At 36.8% G+C, this 17,167-nt stretch overlaps 1 protein-coding gene across 1 annotated transcript in view; it reads right to left on the bottom strand.

The window, feature by feature from the left end:
• Nucleotides 1-2,955: 2,955 nt before the first annotated feature.
• The window catches only part of KCND2 (potassium voltage-gated channel subfamily D member 2), a 577,596-nt gene continuing 563,384 nt past the window's right edge, over nt 2,956-17,167 (bottom strand). Inside the window, exons 3-6 of the mRNA XM_019959459.2 lie at nt 12,797-12,892; nt 11,341-11,433; nt 7,502-7,749; nt 2,956-5,609 (exon numbers count right to left, since the gene is read on the bottom strand). Coding sequence (XP_019815018.2) covers nt 5,432-5,609; nt 7,502-7,749; nt 11,341-11,433; nt 12,797-12,892 — 615 coding nt within the window. The 3' untranslated portion in view covers nt 2,956-5,431. The remainder of the gene's footprint in view (nt 5,610-7,501; nt 7,750-11,340; nt 11,434-12,796; nt 12,893-17,167) is intronic.

Below are 17,167 nucleotides of genomic sequence, written 5' to 3'. Positions count from 1 at the left end.
AGTGATTAGGGGAAGAGGGAGAATAATCTAGTTAAAGAATGATTAGTGCTGGAAGAGAAAGAAGGGAAAAGATATGGCAGGCAGTAAAGATCATAGGATTAGAATGTACAGTATGGATCTAATATTTTCACTAAAGGTATTTCACTATATATATATATATAAAATATTATAAAGTAAAGTGAAAGTCACTCAGTTGTGCCCTACTCTTTGTGATCCCATGGACTGTAGACTGCCAGGCTTTTCTGTCCATGGGATTCTCCAGGCAAGAATACTGGAGTGGGTAGTCAATCCTTTCTTCAGGGAATCTTCCTGACCCAGGGGTTGAACCTGGGTCTTCTCCTCCTCTCTCTCTCTCTCTATATATATATATGTATAAATGGCTTACATATATATCTTATATATTGGAAGGATGGATGCTGAAGCTGAAACTCCAATACTTTGGCCACCTGATGAGAAGAACTGACTCCTTGGAAAAGACCCTGATGCTGAGAAAGATTAAAGGCAGGAGGAGAAGGGGATGACAGAGGATGAGATGGTTGGATGGCATCACTGACTTGATGGACATGATTTTGAGCAAGCTCCAGGACTTGGTGAAGGACAGGGAAGCCTGGTGTGCTGTAGGCAATGGTGTTGTAAAGAATCAGACACGACTGAGCGACTGAACTGAACCAAACTGATATATCTTATAGGGCTTCTAAGGCAGTGCAGTGATAAAGAATCCACTTGCCAATGTAGGAGACGCAAAAAGATGTGGGTTCAGTTCCTGGATTGGGAAGATCCTCTGGAGTAGGAGGGGTCTTCCCTGATAACTCAGTTGGTGAATAATCTGTCTGCAATGCAGGAGACCCTGGTTCGATTCCTGGTCCAGGATGATCAACTGGAGGAGGGATAGGCTACTCGCTCCAGTATTCTTGCCTGGAGAATCCCATGGACAGAGGAGCCTGGCAGGGGGCAGTCTGTGGGGTTGTAAAGAATTAGACACAACATATATTTTATAATTGTCTTAAGCAAATGTGGTATTCAAAAGTCAAAATTCCTTTTAAGTATAAACTTACTTTTTGGAGACTGTTTTACCACCCTAAACACAGCCACCTCCAGTGGATAATTTAAACTCTTATTTTTTAAAAAAAATTATAGTGTGCCTACATGATTGTGTTGACAGTTCTGATGAAGTTTACACAGTGCTGACCAACAACCATTCTTGAACACATGAGTTAATCAAACAAACACTTTAATAATATGCTAGGGAAGAGGAGTTGCCTTTCTTGTAAAACTCAAGAGGCATCAATCAAGAACCTTTTTTATTTTTTTAAGCAATGTGGTTGACTGACATTGGTATAATTCCCTGGAGGCTGTTTCCAGGCCAACTCTGTAACTGAGTTGAAGGAATAGGGAGGCATGTTAAATCTTTTTAATGAAAGATTAGCATCTCAATAAATCAAAGAGTGTAAAGGAAAATAATAAGAGAAAAATTGAGATTATCTATCAAGAGAATCACTAGTTGCTCTCTGGGTACTCGATGATTTACTCTTTGTCCTTCTAATAATCTCTTAACATTTTTTTGCTTTTGGTCCCCTATTGAACAGAAACCATCGGTATATGTGTATTTTTAAAGGGAGAATTAAAGGTGGGAAGATTTGGGAGAATGACATTGAAACAGGTAAAATATCATGTAAGAAACGAGTTGTCAGTCCAGGTTCGATACACGATACTGGATGCTTGGGGCTAGTGCACTGGGACGACCCAGAGGGATGGTATGGGGAGGGAGGAGGGAGGAGGGTTCAGGATGGGGAACACATGTATACCTGTGGCAGATTCATTTTGATATTTGGCAAAACTAATACAATTATGTAAAGTTTAAAAATAAAATAAAATTTAAAAAAAAATAAAGGGAGAATTAAAAAATCTGTATGTATATATAGAAATATAAATACACAAACACATGCACATATAACTATACAAATAAATCACCTCTTTCCATAGACAGAAAAGAGTCTGACTAAGAATCTTCATGGTCTAGTGGCTAAGATCCTAGGCTCCCAATGCAGGGGCTTGGGGTTTGATGTTCCACCAGGGAACTAGATCCCACCTACTGAAACTAACAGTTTGTATGCCGCAAATTAAGATTCCCCATGCCAGAATGAAGTCAGAGATCCCTGGTACCATAACTGAGAGCTGGGACAGCCAAATAAATAAAATAAATATTTGGGGGAAAAAATCTAACTGCGTTTTGACCAAAGTTATTACCCCAGAGCTTCTCTTTGCTTAACTCAGGCAGTGATGATCAAGAAGTACATAAAGTTCAGGCATCAGTCTTCTTTCTGGTCCACACTCTCTAAGAGGCAAGTGGCATTTAGGGTACAGACTAATAACTGTGGGTCACACACTGAAGAAAGCATTCTACTTGAAAATATCCTATACAAAAAAATCAACTGATTTCAACCCTACTTTTTTCTTAATAACTAGTAAAACCAAGCAATATACTTACATTATCATAGTTAGTAGCTATGGAGGAGTGTGTGTGTGTGAGAGAGAGAGAGAGAGAGAGAGTCGCTCAGTTGTCTCTGACTCTTTGTGACCTCGTGGACTGTAGTTCACCAGACTCCTCACTCCATGGAATTCTCTAAGTAAGAATCCTGGAGTGGGTTGCCATTCCCTTCTCCAGCTATGGAGGTGTAGTTGCCAAGATATTTCCAAAAATGACCATTTAAAATAGTGGCACTCTTTTATCTTTAAATGATAGTAACTTTTCTACTGAAGCCTCTGCCTAAATTCCCAATGCTGGCAGAAAATTATTATCTCCACCATTTAGAGTAGATTTGTTTCACTCACAATCGATGGGTTCTTTGAGTGTGTCCACGTTACAGGTTTCCCAAAATATGTATGAAGAGTGTAGTACATACTAGATTTTGGAAAAGAAGGAAGTCTTAAAAAAAAGGGCAACAGTCAACCATGTTGTCCTGTTCAAGCATGCACATGTTTTATTTGAGTATTCTCCAAAGGTCTATTTTTTTCCAGCATAATGCAGATATTATGCTATCCTTTGAAATAAGATATATGAATTTCAAACAAAATTGTCAAAAACAATGACCTTGGTTACTCCATATGGTACACAGAAATAATTACATTTCACTTACAATACAGATGCACTTAACACAGTCATCAATAGTCATTCACCACCAACACAGTATATTTTTAAATCACCTAAAACACCAAAAAGTTTTTTTTTCTTTTCCAAAAGTCTAAAGAAATTAATAGTTTTGGATAAATGATAACTTGAAAAGGAGGCAGAATTGTCAACGGAAGTAATCTAACTGCATTTTAAAATGTAATATTAAGAACATGAAAATAGAACTTTTTATTGGGAATAAAGACCTAAGTATTCCTGATTGTGTTTTGTTTAACCTACTTTTTAAAAAGTTTTTCAACAAATGCCATCAAAGAAGTTTCACTATATATTTGCTCTAGAAGCATAAAGTGACATGAGGCAGGTGTTAATATAATTGTTAATATTCACACTTCAGGAAGATTAGTGACTTTTAAAAAGACATACTAGGTATAAAGCCAGTTTTTCCCTAGAGATAGTAGAGTTTATCTGACTTTCACTCAGCAAGTGTTCATAAATCTACTGTGTGCACAGCTTTGTTCTAGAAGCTAGTCTAGAAATGGGAAGCAAGAATTTCTGGCTTTACTTGAAAATGGTTGGGTTAATTCCTTTTTATGATAAATTATGATTAAGCATTTTAAAATCTCTATAGTAGAGGGATAATTATTTACTCTTTCCATGTGTTGAAGCTAAACTTCATTCCTTACAGTGGTGGTTTGGAATGAACAAAACTTTTCATTGGACATAAAACTTTTTTACATTGTCACGTGCAGACATGTCTGCTGATATATTTTAAAGGTGAAAAGATATCAAGACTTTTCACTTAAATGTACATAGAGATCAATTTTGCATCATCAAAATCCTGTCCTCCTGATTTAGAGGAGAAAAATTGCTCCTTGCAATAAACAGGAACCTTTCTGAGACAAATCTGTGCTGCCTTCCTCAATGGCATAGAAAGCATGCTTTCATCAAATACTGCTACATAAAGCACTCCAGTTTATCTCTGCATTTCAATTCACATTAGTTATTCTCAAAACGTATTTGAGATCTAAAGCAAAATAAATAATACATCATGTGAGAGTCTGGGATTACTGGTTCTGTGATATTAGTCCCAGCTAATTCTTTTCATGAAACATACAGTGATGTATACAGTATCTGGGCTTTTCCATAACAGCAAAAAGTCAGAGATAATTCACAGATGTCAACTCCTTTTTTTCCCTAATTCTTGACAAATGGATTGAAGATGATGGTGATCTGCTGATAAGATAATTTGTCAGGGAATACAAAAGTAGGAAATTCCTTTGAACTACAAAACGTTAGTCTAGTAGATGACGATAAACCCAATAGAAAGGTGCTATAGAAATACAGGAACAAATCATTCACTGTCACAGGAATACAGTGGACCAAACAATATTACAGAAAAACGTTTATGGCACAAGGGTTTTGGATTAAAAGGTTATCTAAAACCTGGCCACACCAGAAGTTTTTCTATGGAATGTGGCTCTTAATGTATCTCTGAAGATCTGGAAATACAACAACAAAAATATCCTGATTCCTGATACAACAAGTGTACAATTAATTATTGCAGTTGTAACAGTATCTAGGTGCAAGGTAAAACAATGATTCATACTGAACTATCTGAACACTTTAGATGTACTAGTGAGCATCCCCGTGAGAAATACTGCAGTTCTAAAAGGAGTTTATTTGCACAGCCCACCATGGAACATGAACAATCAGCTTGTTGTAAGTGCACAGAAATTCCCTCTTTCTACTAGTATAGTTTATCATGCCTATTCTGAAGACAACATAAGGAAACTGAGATAACGGCTCCAAAGAATTCTAGCATGCATTATGATGGTTTCCTTCAGTCAATACAAATGTGTTGTGTGTTTGTGTTTTTTAATGTGTAATCATCTTCATCATCGCCAATGTTCATGGTTTTAACAGGAAAAATTTTTATCAAAATGTTTTCCATATTTTTTGTTTTGCATTCAACTGGAACATTATGTTCAAAGATTTATTTTATTAAAAAAAGAGTTCTGATCATAAGAAGCATCAATAGGCGGCATTTCATTTGTGCTCATTCACAGTCAAAGGGCCACAGACTATTTTATTTCTCTGTATAACAGGTCAAACTCTGTCCAGAAATGCCATTTGGTGGTTTTATTTCCATCCACAAGGTTGAAAGCTTTGTGTTTGTTTCATTACCAACCTCCTTGCTTTGTCATTTTCATCTGCAGAGTGTTTATTATTTCTTCTTTCTTCCACATTGGGACTCTTTCCACAGCCAGGGCTCAAATTCTCTTGAACCTGATTCCAATTGTCTTACAGAGCAGACACTCTGACGATATTGCCTCCTGAGTACTCAGGAGACTCTGGCCTGTCATCTCCTTCGGGGGTGGTGACTGGAGGTGTTGGGATGCTTATTATTGCTGTAGTCACATAAGGTTGTTCACAGTTCAGTTTAACACACTCTTCCATTTTGGCATTTAAACTGGATCGGCTGATGAGGAAGAAAAGATTTAAGAAAGAAGGTTGTTTACTTAAATTTTTTTTCTTACAACTAAAGAATATATGTTTTCATGTTTATCAGTAACATTTTAAAAGGTTAAAAACAATCACCATAATTAAGAAAAATGAAACACCAAAGCTTAAGATAAATTAACGTAAACATTAGGGCATTAACATCAAATAAATGTCTAAAAGCCAGCTCAGTGTGGTTCAATTAGTGTTTCTCAAAGTGTTTCCTGCTTTGAGAATGCAAAAAAGAGGATCAGGTGAGTTTTAGAAAACCTAGGCTGAGCAAAGTAAAAGAGTTTTCTTTAAGACAGGATCTCTGAGAAGTCTGAGATGCCATAGTGAAAGGGATGGGCCTCCCAGATGGTACTAGTGGTGAAGAATCCTCCTGCCAATGCAGGAGATGCGGGTTCCATCCTTGGATTGGGAAGATCCTCTGGAGAAGGAAATGGCAGCCTACTCCAGTATTCCTGCCTGGAAAATCTCATGGACAGAGGAACCTGGTGGGCTATAGTCTGTGGGGTTGCAAAAGAGTTGGACACGACATGGTGATTAAACAACAATGATAATGAAGGGGACATACCCTGTGGATATATCTTAATTCTTTGGACCAGAGTCACTTTACTATCTTGTCTCTTTGGGATACAGGATGCCCTTAAAGCTCTCAACTTAGTGACAGCAAACATTAAGAACTCAAGTTAGTCATTATCAATACTTAAAAGTTTTCCCCAGTGCTATTTTTGCATGAGTTATATACTCTGTGTGGGGAGGCGGGGGTGGGGTGTAAGGGAAAGGGATAAGGAGTGTAGACGTAGGAGCTTTAAACTATTCTTTTTCATAGGAAACAAGATTTTTGTGTCCCAAGATTTTCTTTTTTTTTTCCTGAACACTACTCCATTTCCTACCTTGTTCTGGAATAAATGTAAAGCAACATACAGGTAGACTATCTTAGAGACAGAAATCTTCATTGCTCCAACATTTAACATTCTGATCCCAGAAACATCTGATTACATAAAATTGACAGAGCCTGAATTCAGAATCTTGTCTAGACTTTCCAAAGATGGTTGGATGTCAACAAAGAAGTTGGACTGAATTAATGGATTGTTAATCTGAAATGGTAAGCTTTTTAATTCGAAGAGCAAAGGAAAATCATTTGGGCAGAAATCGATATTTTTAATGACTTACGTGGTTGAAATGTACTACTTATTATTACACATGCATGATTACGGTCAAAACAAGTGGCATATAAAGAGAAGCAAAGGGAAAATGCCAATAGAAAAATACACTTAAATTGTCCATAAACTCACCAGAGGTAAACAATTTGAACGTTTCACTTACCTTTTTTTTGGTATTGGATTGGTTTTTGTGTTTGTTGAGGCCCACAATACCTTCATGATCAAAACCGTATACTGATTCAAAAGATCCTTCTGGCATAGTTTTATTTTTCACTGTGACAATGACTGTGTGGATATATTTTGGCATGTATTGAATACCTTACAATCATATCAATGTTAATTTGTCACTTGTGGTTGTGTTGCCTAAATTTCAGGTCATTCATGTTTACTTAGGGGACTCCTAAGTGGAGAGGTATCTGCTTAAGACAAAGTTGTGAGGTTGAAGAGGTAGAAATATATTTGTGAATGCCTGACCTTCTTATCTTCTTTCTACTCTTTTAGTACTGATTTAGCTACTGTCTTTGCCTCTTCATGAATATTACAGTAGATCGATTTTCCTACTTGTTTCAGATCAGTTTTGTCTCATTCTAAACCCAAGGAGCTAGGATTTAGATGTCACAGAAGTAACAGCGTGACAGCTGGTGCAGATGTGCTCTGAAAAACAGCACAGGTGTGTGGACGCACACAAACTAATCTCAGGTACCTGTTAGACAGTGGGGTTCTCTCCACACATCTAATCTGAATCGTGCTGAGTTCTTGCACGCTCCCTCGGTGGCTTCCTGATACGTTGGCATTTGGAATGCGGAAGGTTTTTTTGTGTCGTCTTGAACAGCAAGTGCTGGTGATTCCTTGTTGTGAAGAAAGAGAGGGACTGTGACTTGAAGGACGATTAACTGTTGCAACTTCCATGCAGCTTTCTTCAAAGACTTGTTCATCCACAAATTCGTGATTCTATTTCGTAGCGGTAAGAAATGTGGAGAAAGCACAGAAACACAGTTTAACTTTTAAAAAAATTCTTTATTATTTTTAGTGAAGTATAGTTGACTTACAATATTATCACATTTTACCTTAAAAAAAAAAAAAGATTTGAATAGCTTTCTTTTTAGAACTCAAATATGCCCACAGTACATTTAGACTATCTAATGGGTAAAAAAAGTACCATTTTCATAATAATTAGAATAGCAAAGCTTCATGTTGTCGTTTGTATGAAAATAATATCTCTCCAGTTAGAATCTGAGATTGATATACACAGGCTGATTTAGCATCTGTTATAGACTAACTTTATTTGAAATATCATTTACTAATTTAAACATACAATCTGGAAGTTATAAACTAAATATTAAAATACTCAAAAATGAGTATAGATAAAACCCATAGGGAATGTGCAAATTTACATGTATGTTATTTTTTAAACAAATTGACAGACTGAAGTTATGATAGAGAGACTATTTTAATAGAATGTTCCAAGTAAGATTGTCTGTTATATATTAGCAAATACTTTCACATGGGATTGAAAATATTTTTTAATCAGAAAAATGAGATAACGAAGACATTTCCCATTTCTTTAGATGCTCCTCTAAAATTCCCAGTGTACAGAAAACTATGACTTATTAAATAAGTAAAATATATTTATCAAAATGTATTACTTTATATTGGACCTAGAAGTGGTTAACACTGAACTTCTGAGGTCTCCATTCTTATCTTTGTAATATATTACTGGCTGGACCCATGATCTGTACCTATGTTCTTATAACCCAGAAGTCATCAGTGATGGACATCATTTCACATAGCACATCATACAGAAACACAGTGTAAAATTTAATTTTAAAATATTTAATAAAGAATTGGCCCATAAATTGTGTATGGAAGACTTTAACCTCAGAAATAAAGGATAAAACATTTTTGGTTTGAACTACTAAGAATGTTTTCAACTACTATTATTTTTTTTTCTTTGTGTGGGTGGGAATAGTCTTATAATGGAACGTTTTGCTCATGCCAAATTTCACTTAACCACCTCTCATCCAAAAATATTAGTAAAACAATGGAAGGAAATTGCTGGCTAATAGGAAATAGATTGCTTTAGTTATTCATTTTGCCACTTCTTTGCTAAAATAAGCATTTTGCAGTAAATGAAATTTAACATTCTAAAGTCCAGAGGATACTATGATCATCTAAGACAGAATTTCATGTTAAATATTAATTTTTATAGAAAAAACTATTGCTTACAAAGGAACAGATTGTTCACACTCTGTTTTCTTCTCTTACATGCACATTTCACACACAATATACAAGTTATAAGGCATGACATTCTAATTTATCTCATCAGTGATTGGAAGGGAAGAAGCCATTCTGTGACAGGTTACCACATATTCTGGAGTAGGTAGCTCCATGTAAACTATATTAGTAATTCAGTTTAGTGTTAATAATAATTTAGTGTTACATAATTTATGATTAAAATAGCCCTAAAAAGCTTCCCTGGTGGCTGTGATGGTAAAGAATTTGCCTGCAATGCAAGTTCATGGGGTCACAAAGTGTTGGACACGACTGAGCAACTAACACTTTCACAAAAGGTAAAATAGTCAAAAAATGAAAATAAAAAGAAAAAAAATGGTAAGGATAAATAAATTTGATTAGTGTTGTCATTTAACTTTCAAAGTTATCCTAATATAGAACTTTATTTAAGATACTAATATAATCAGTAACCAGTAATATTTGTTTAAAACTTTCTAATATTTTTCCATTTATTATGAGATAAAGATCAAAGTTCTTTACGTGCCTCCAAAACCCAAGGTTATCTGCCCACTGACTTCCTCTGTTTCTCCCTTGTGTTATAAGAAAGGTCAAAATCTGACTCCATGTTGGATCTACTTCTTTAACCTTTGCTTCCTGTTGCTTTTGTTTACAAAATGATACTGTCTATACATAATGGCCTGACTTGGGGAACCCTGCCCCTCTGCCTGAATGTTAAACCAATGTGCTTTTGTTGAGGGAGACATCCTGACCCTGTCCATCTGGTACAGGAAGGAAGAAATTAACATATCCCCTCCCTGAAGCTGACCATTCCAGGAGATATTTGCAAGATTAATAGCCTTTTTATTTTACTTCCTCATCTCCCTCCACTCTGTTCTATAAAAGAATCTGGTGTTCAGACTTTGATAAGATGGTTATTTTGAGACATTAGTCGGCCATCTTCTTGGTCTGCCCACTTTCTGAATAAAGTTGTTATTTCTTGCCTCAGCACCTCATCTCCAATTTATAGGCCTGTCATGTCGTGAGCAGAGTGAACTTGGACTCGATAATACTTGCAACGTAGTACCCTCTTTCCTTCTGACAACCCTCAATTTCCTTTCCTTCCTCTTAGGCCAAGTTCCAGTCTTCTCCAGGCACTTACACCTGCTTTTAGCCCCTTCATCTCTTTGCTTAACTAACTCATAACCGTCCTGTGGGTCTCAACTCAATTTTCTCCAGGAAGCCTTGCCCGATCCTGTACCTTCTGGCTGCCCCTTCTTCGCCCCTAGTCCACTGGGGCCTCATTGTTTGTTTCCTTGCTTATTGTCCTTCTCTAGTAACATCCATATTTTGTCCCAAACCTGGAGGCTCAAGTAGGCCAGAGGTCATACTTGACTTCATGGTGTATCTTGGGTCTGGCTGACTGTCTGATACATTATAGGCAAGAAATACATATTAGTTGAAAGATTATATAGGTAAATGAATACATGGATGAACAATATGTCAGAATTGACTACAAATATGTGTCTCTGGTGAATGGACAAGCAGACTTGATTCAAATACAGTGAAAATTTTATTCTGCTCTGTGGTCACAGACTGTGATCCCTTTTGACAACCTATCTAAGAAACAGATGCCTTTGTTAAAGAGGAGGTCCAACTGGGAGCTTATAAGGGAAGAAATGCAGACTCAATCCTCAGGCCCTAGGGGTATACCAGTAACTAAACGTGTCATTTTTCTTAAGAGAATAGATAGTTTTTATTGTCTATCTGTTCATTATACCTGTGAATGAAAGAAACGTTTATTTTCAGTTATTCTCTATTTTGTTATTGCTATTCCCTTTTCCCAGATGTCAGGAACACTTAAACTTCATTATTTTTTTCTGTTTAATCAGCATTTTAAGAAGCAGGAAAAGATATTTTATAGAACTTGCAGTCAGCTATTAGAACACAACTTTCTATCTACATTCAACTGATGTTTTAGCCTAAAGTTAATAACATTTTAAATAAATCTATAAAATACTTTCTATGTTGAAATGTCACTAGAGCCTTTCAAAGTAATTTCAATTATTGTGGATTTTTTTTGGGGGGGGACGCTTAGTATGTTTTGCAGTAATGCAGACATTGAAATCACACTTGGAAACCTTAAATATTCACAGAAACCAATGGGATTACTGTCTGAGTTGCAGGGGCAGGCAGTCCTGCCTTTTCCTTACCGTGGACAGTGCAATCACACTTGGAAACCTTAAATATTCACAGAAACCAATGGGATTACTGTCTGAGTTGCAGGGGCAGGCAGTCCTGCCTTTTCCTTACCGTGGTTTTTTCTAGGCAGTGAAGCAGGTGGTGGTGCTGGGTTTCAAAGCTGGAGCCAGATTTGCTAACGAAGGCCTGCTCATCCTCAGAGGACTGTTAACAGAGAGAAGACAGAAGGGCTTTCTCTTTTATTTGCAAACAATGAGAATCTCAGCTACATATTTCTACTGAGAGATCTGGCCTATTTTCTGAGATTAAATGGCAGTATTTTATTTTTACTTTTTTTTTTTTTAAACCGAAAAGGATCACATGTAGAGTTCCTTTTGAGTTTGATAATCATCATTTACATTTTCATCAAATTAGTGGTCTTGGCTTTTAGACTTGCCTCCCTGAATTGAAAATGTAATTCTCTTTTACTCATTCATCTCCCAGTTACCTTTGAAAGTCTGAGAGCCATTATTTTTGGATAATAATTTTTAGCCTAGTACTTACATAATCCTGAAACCACATCATGCTCACCTACACAAAAGCTATTATGCAAGTAAAGATGATTGGGATCCTAAATATTAAAAGAAAGTTTTAAGGTGAAAATTAAGTTTCTCAAATTACATTTTATACTATGTGACTTTCATAACACTGAATGATGTTCCCTCTTCAGTAAGAAGTACAGTAAATTGGTTGTATACAAACCTTCAAGTTGTGAACTTTCAAAGATTCAAATGTACATCTGGTTCCAGCAAGGAACCAGAACTTGTGCCATCAAATCCAGGTGTGAGTGAAATTGCAGCTTGCCTTCCAATTCCTATTACTGACGATTCTTTAGCTCTACCATCTCCCATGCCTCTCCCTCCTCCAGTCAAAACTCTCGCCTGTTCACTCAATGCAGTCCCTGTGTGCGAGCTCTGGTACTGTACAACTGTATACGTTTTCAAGGTGCTAGCTATACTGTAAGATTAAAAATGTTTTCTTTATTTTTTGTGTTTGTTTTTTATTATTTGTGTAAAGGATTATAAACTTATTAAAGTACAGTACTATACAGGCGATTGTGTTAGTTGGGTATCCAGGCTAACCCTGTTGGACTTATGAACACATTGGATTTATGAACACACTCTCAGAACAGAGCTTGTTGGTATATAGGGGACTTACTGTAAAACAAGATATCACATCACCCCTCCTATCGACACCCAAATGAACTTTAAGGAACACATCTAAGTTTGAAATAAAAAAACCTAAGTATTTGAACTGTTGAGAATTTTCCCCATGTGTACACGAGATAGTGCCAAATACTGCCTGATCATGAATGGGAATCATGACTCACTGGCAGTATGACATATCCCAGCTTCTAGCCTACAGCCAATAAGATGGTACAGGGCGAGGTTACATTAACAAATGACACTTTTGTTGTTTCGGAGCCATTTTCATAATTATTCACAATAAAATTACACGGTTAAGTAGAACTAAATCAATATTGCACCAATAAGTTGAACATTAAAAGAAGAGAAATTCTTGACTATACCTGCAGTTGGTTACTGAGTAAGCCGTTCCGTTTGCTCTGCATGTAAGCATTTGCACTTCCGCTTTTGGCTGCCCGGATCCTGGCCAGTCTGGCTTTCTGTAAGAGCGAAAAAACAATATCCTCCTAAGATCTATGATTGGTTTTCTTAAAACACTGATTGCATGCTTATATAATCCTGTTGTCAGCACACATATTTAAAAAAGCATACCAGCTTTTCACACTAACTACTGAAAAATAGACTTTCAACATTTGAGTGTTTGATTTTGGCTAACATTTATCACTGAGATTGATGACTTATTTTGGAGTTTAGAGGTAAGAATTCAGGTAATTAAGTTAATTAAGGTTTTACAGTAAGATTAAGTTATTTCAGGGCTTCCCTGATAGCTCAGTTGGTAAAGAGTCCGCTTGCAATGCAGGAGACCCTGGTTTAATCCCTGGGTTGGGAAATTCTCCTGCAGAAGGGATAGGCTACCCACTCCAGTATTCTTGGGCTTCCCTTGTGGCTCAGCTGGAAAAGAATCTGCTTGCAATGTGGGAGACCTGGGTTCACTCTCTGGGTTGGGAAGATCTCCTGGAGAAGGGAAAGACTACCCATCCCACTATACTGGCCTGGAGAATGCCATGGACAGTGCATGGAGTCCCAAAGAGTCAGACATGACTGAGGGACTTGCACTTCAATTTCAAGTTATTTTAGTGTTGTTTCTGGTCAATTGCACCAAGAAAAATAGCAGTCTTACTTATATTTTCACTTATCCCAATCTGAGTAACTTAGTGAAATAAAGACCCAGCAAACTAGCTGCCAACTTCTTTTCATTTAAACTAATGTTCTTTTTAAATTTAGTAGTTAAGTTCCAGGAACCTACTGCCGTTCTCTTTCTTCCTTTCCTCCCCAGTCCTTCCTTCCCTTCTCCTCTCTGTTTCTTGCCTTCCTCCCTCCCTCTCTCCTTCCTTCCTTCAGTCCCTCTTTAAAAAAAAAAAAAAAAAAAAAGGCTATTCAGTTGAATCTGCATCCTTGAATTTCAAATTTGTTTTTGCAATTATTTTTATTCAATTGGCCAATGAAGTCCCTGTACCAAAAAACAAGGGCTCTCTTAAAAAAAAATCCTCTAATTTATCTTTGTTTACTGGTTGGACTTTGATAGTTCATTCTACTTTAAATCTGCTATTCTATATATGTCCCAGACTTTCATGGTAAGGGTCTGGTTTTTGCTTCCTGGGGAGCACTATTTGGTGACCGTTCTGCCCATACTAAACATGTCTAGCAAGTGTATTCAGGAAGCGACTGGAATGACCTGGGTAAGAACTTGTACAATTACCCTACAATGACTCTTTTGCTTTTTCTAAACAACCAGAGGGAGACCATCTCAGTCTCTAATCCCGGAATCTTCTTTTTAACAAAACAATTTTAATGATCTAGATTTTTTAAATGGAAAATGAACATGTCCGCATGATACAAATTTTGACACTACAAAAGTACGTGAAAAACAAAAGTCTCTCTGGGCTTACCTACTCCTGTCGTTCAGAGTCAACTACTGGCAAAATTTCTAGAGACATTTACCAGAAATATACTAGGAAAATAAAAGTAAATATATATATATATATATATTCATAAGTATGCATCCATACATTTTTATTCATTTGGGATGATTTGCCGCACAGCCTTCTGCACGCAACTGTTTTCATTTAGTACAGGTTGGACTCCTCCCATATCTCCACATATAGAGCCGCCTCATTTATTTATGCTTGTATAATATACCGCTGTAGGAATGAAGCATCCTTTAGGTAGAAAACCAATCACAATGAATTTTCAAGGCATCTTTTTTTTTTTTTTTTGCTACTACCAGCAATGCTGCCTTCTTGGAACGTCATGATGAGCTGATCTGCAATTTCGAGAAGTAGAACTATTCCTAGGTCAAAGGGTATGCGTGCATGTGTTTCGTTTGCTAGGTTTTACCAAACTTCCCTCCAAAGTGGTACCAAGGTGCCTTTTTACCAACACCCACAGAATTTGACAGTAACACTGAGATGTTTGAAGCTCTCAAAAAAGCATTAAGATAGCATCTGGCTTCAACCTAACCCCTTCTCTCTTCCTCTGTGAATTTCTTCTTCCTGTGTGCCAATTCCAGGTTAAAATAATACTCTGTACAAAAATCATTTTATAAGTGATGCGAAAACTAGACAAATTTCACTGTTTGTTGGCACGACAGTGTTTAGATGACTCAAAATACTGAGACAATGCTCGAGAATGAAATTGGAAGGTAGAAAATGTTTAATTTGAAAAGCTGTGGTGTGCAGCCAGGATTTCAGGACAGACAATAAAACAACAGGAAGTGACAAGCACGTTTGGAAATGATTTAGAATTGATATAATAATTCAGAAATAAGTAATAGAAATATACATTTGGTTTCCAGAAAGAGGTTATGGTTGAAACATCAATCCTAAAGTCTCACTGGTGTCCTGGAACGTTCAATGCCTTTTTTGCTTCCCTTCGTCCCTTGACCTTCCTCTTCCCCACCCTTTTTTTTGCAACCACTGCATGTAATTATATTACCTATATCATAGTTACTAGTCTCACCTATGTCTTTCTCCAAGCATTAGGCTCAGTATTAAGAAGTATTACTTTCTTTCACGAATGAGACACACACACTACTCAAAGATACCCTCCGACAAAGGAAAATGACATATTTTCCATAACAGAAAACCTACATGTTACAGAAACCACTACTGCAGAAGTAGTTCTAAGTTGAGGAAAAAAGAAACAGTTGAGTTTTAGTGACTGAATAGCCATTTAGTGACTGAATAGCCACAATAGTCAGGTACTGTGTTAGAAAAAGAACTGGTTTCATTCACGACTTTTCTTTTGGTTTACTACATACAATACTACAAGTTAATTGGTTTACTCGGTCTTGTGGAGCACCATGCGAAATGTCTGTTGAATGCTAGCCTTCAACCAGAAGATCAGAAATAGTAGATTGATAAACGGAAATAAGTATAAGGCATCACAATGCAAGACATGGTACCTGCTCTCAAGACATATTAAACTTCGGCTAGGAAGATACTATTCATGAAAAGATAAAAGTCAAAAATAAAGTGAGATGTATGGAAAGAGTAACATGGAAACTTATACTGCCATATGTAAAATAGATAGCCAAAAGGAATTTGCTGTATGGCTAAGGAAACTCAAACTGGGGCTCTGTATCAACCTAGAGGGGCGGGATGTGGAGGGAGATGGGAGGGAAGTTCAAAAGGGAGGGGATATGTGTATATGTAGGCTGATTCTGCAAGGAGATCCAACCAGTCCATTCTGAAAGAGATCAGCCCTGGGAGTTCTTTGGAAGGAATGATGCTAAAGCTGAAACTCCAGTACTTTGGCCACCTCATGCGAAGAGTTGACTCATTGGAAAAGACTCTGATGCTGGGAAGGGTTGGAGGTAGGAGGAAAAGGGGACGACAGAGGATGAGTTGGCTGGATGGCATCACCGACTCAATGGACGTGAGTTTGAGTGAATTCCGGGAGTTGGTGATAGACAGGGAGGCCTGGCGTGCTGCGATTCATGGGGTCACAAAGAGTCGGACACGACTGAGGAACTGAACTGACTGAACTGATGGCTGATTCATGTTGAGGTTTGCAGAAAACAACCAAAATTTTGTAAAGCAATTATCCATCAATAAAAAATAAATTAATTAAAAAAATAGAGTCAAATAGAATTGTCAAATGGAGACTAGAGATAGCAAGTGACATAAGATTTGGGAGAAAGAGAGAAATGACTGCTAAGGGAAGGTTTCACTGAGAATGCAGGACTTGGGACAGTAAGATTCAGAAATCTGAAGAGAGTAAGAAAAGAGATTAAGTGTCTCTTCATATTCTGTCATTCTATCCTGGGGTGTGTGTGTGTAGAAGAGGATTTCTCTTGAGATACTGAACATTTGCTATTATAATTGAAAATGGCAAGTGCAGGTATGCAAGATTCTCATTTTTTACTTAAACCCTCCACAAAGTGGTTAAAACTTTGAGTACAGTATTGTTTGCATACCTATTTTTTATTTTGTATAAGTTTTTGCTTGAGCTTGGTGCTGGCAGTGGGATTACATATAAAAAATTTTGGCCTCAAAAGCATTTTGTTATTTATTATTCAGCTTGACTGCTACTTTTTACTGAATGGACATCTTACTTGACTGAATTTAGCTGGTTATTTCTGCATAACTTTGATATTTGTCAAATCACCCAGTTTCAGATAAATCTAAATTATTTTAGCCTAATAAATGTTTATTATTTTTTAAGACATTTCTTGGGAAGGAAAATAGAAAATACCCTTTGGTGACTTATTTAGTTCCATATTTATCTTTCTTTCTTGGATAACTATGTTCAGT

This window comes from Bos indicus, chromosome 4, assembly GCF_029378745.1.
Source record: "Bos indicus isolate NIAB-ARS_2022 breed Sahiwal x Tharparkar chromosome 4, NIAB-ARS_B.indTharparkar_mat_pri_1.0, whole genome shotgun sequence".
NCBI classification, from domain to species: domain Eukaryota; kingdom Metazoa; phylum Chordata; class Mammalia; order Artiodactyla; family Bovidae; genus Bos; species Bos indicus.
This window is presented reverse-complemented; position numbering and strand designations above follow the sequence as displayed.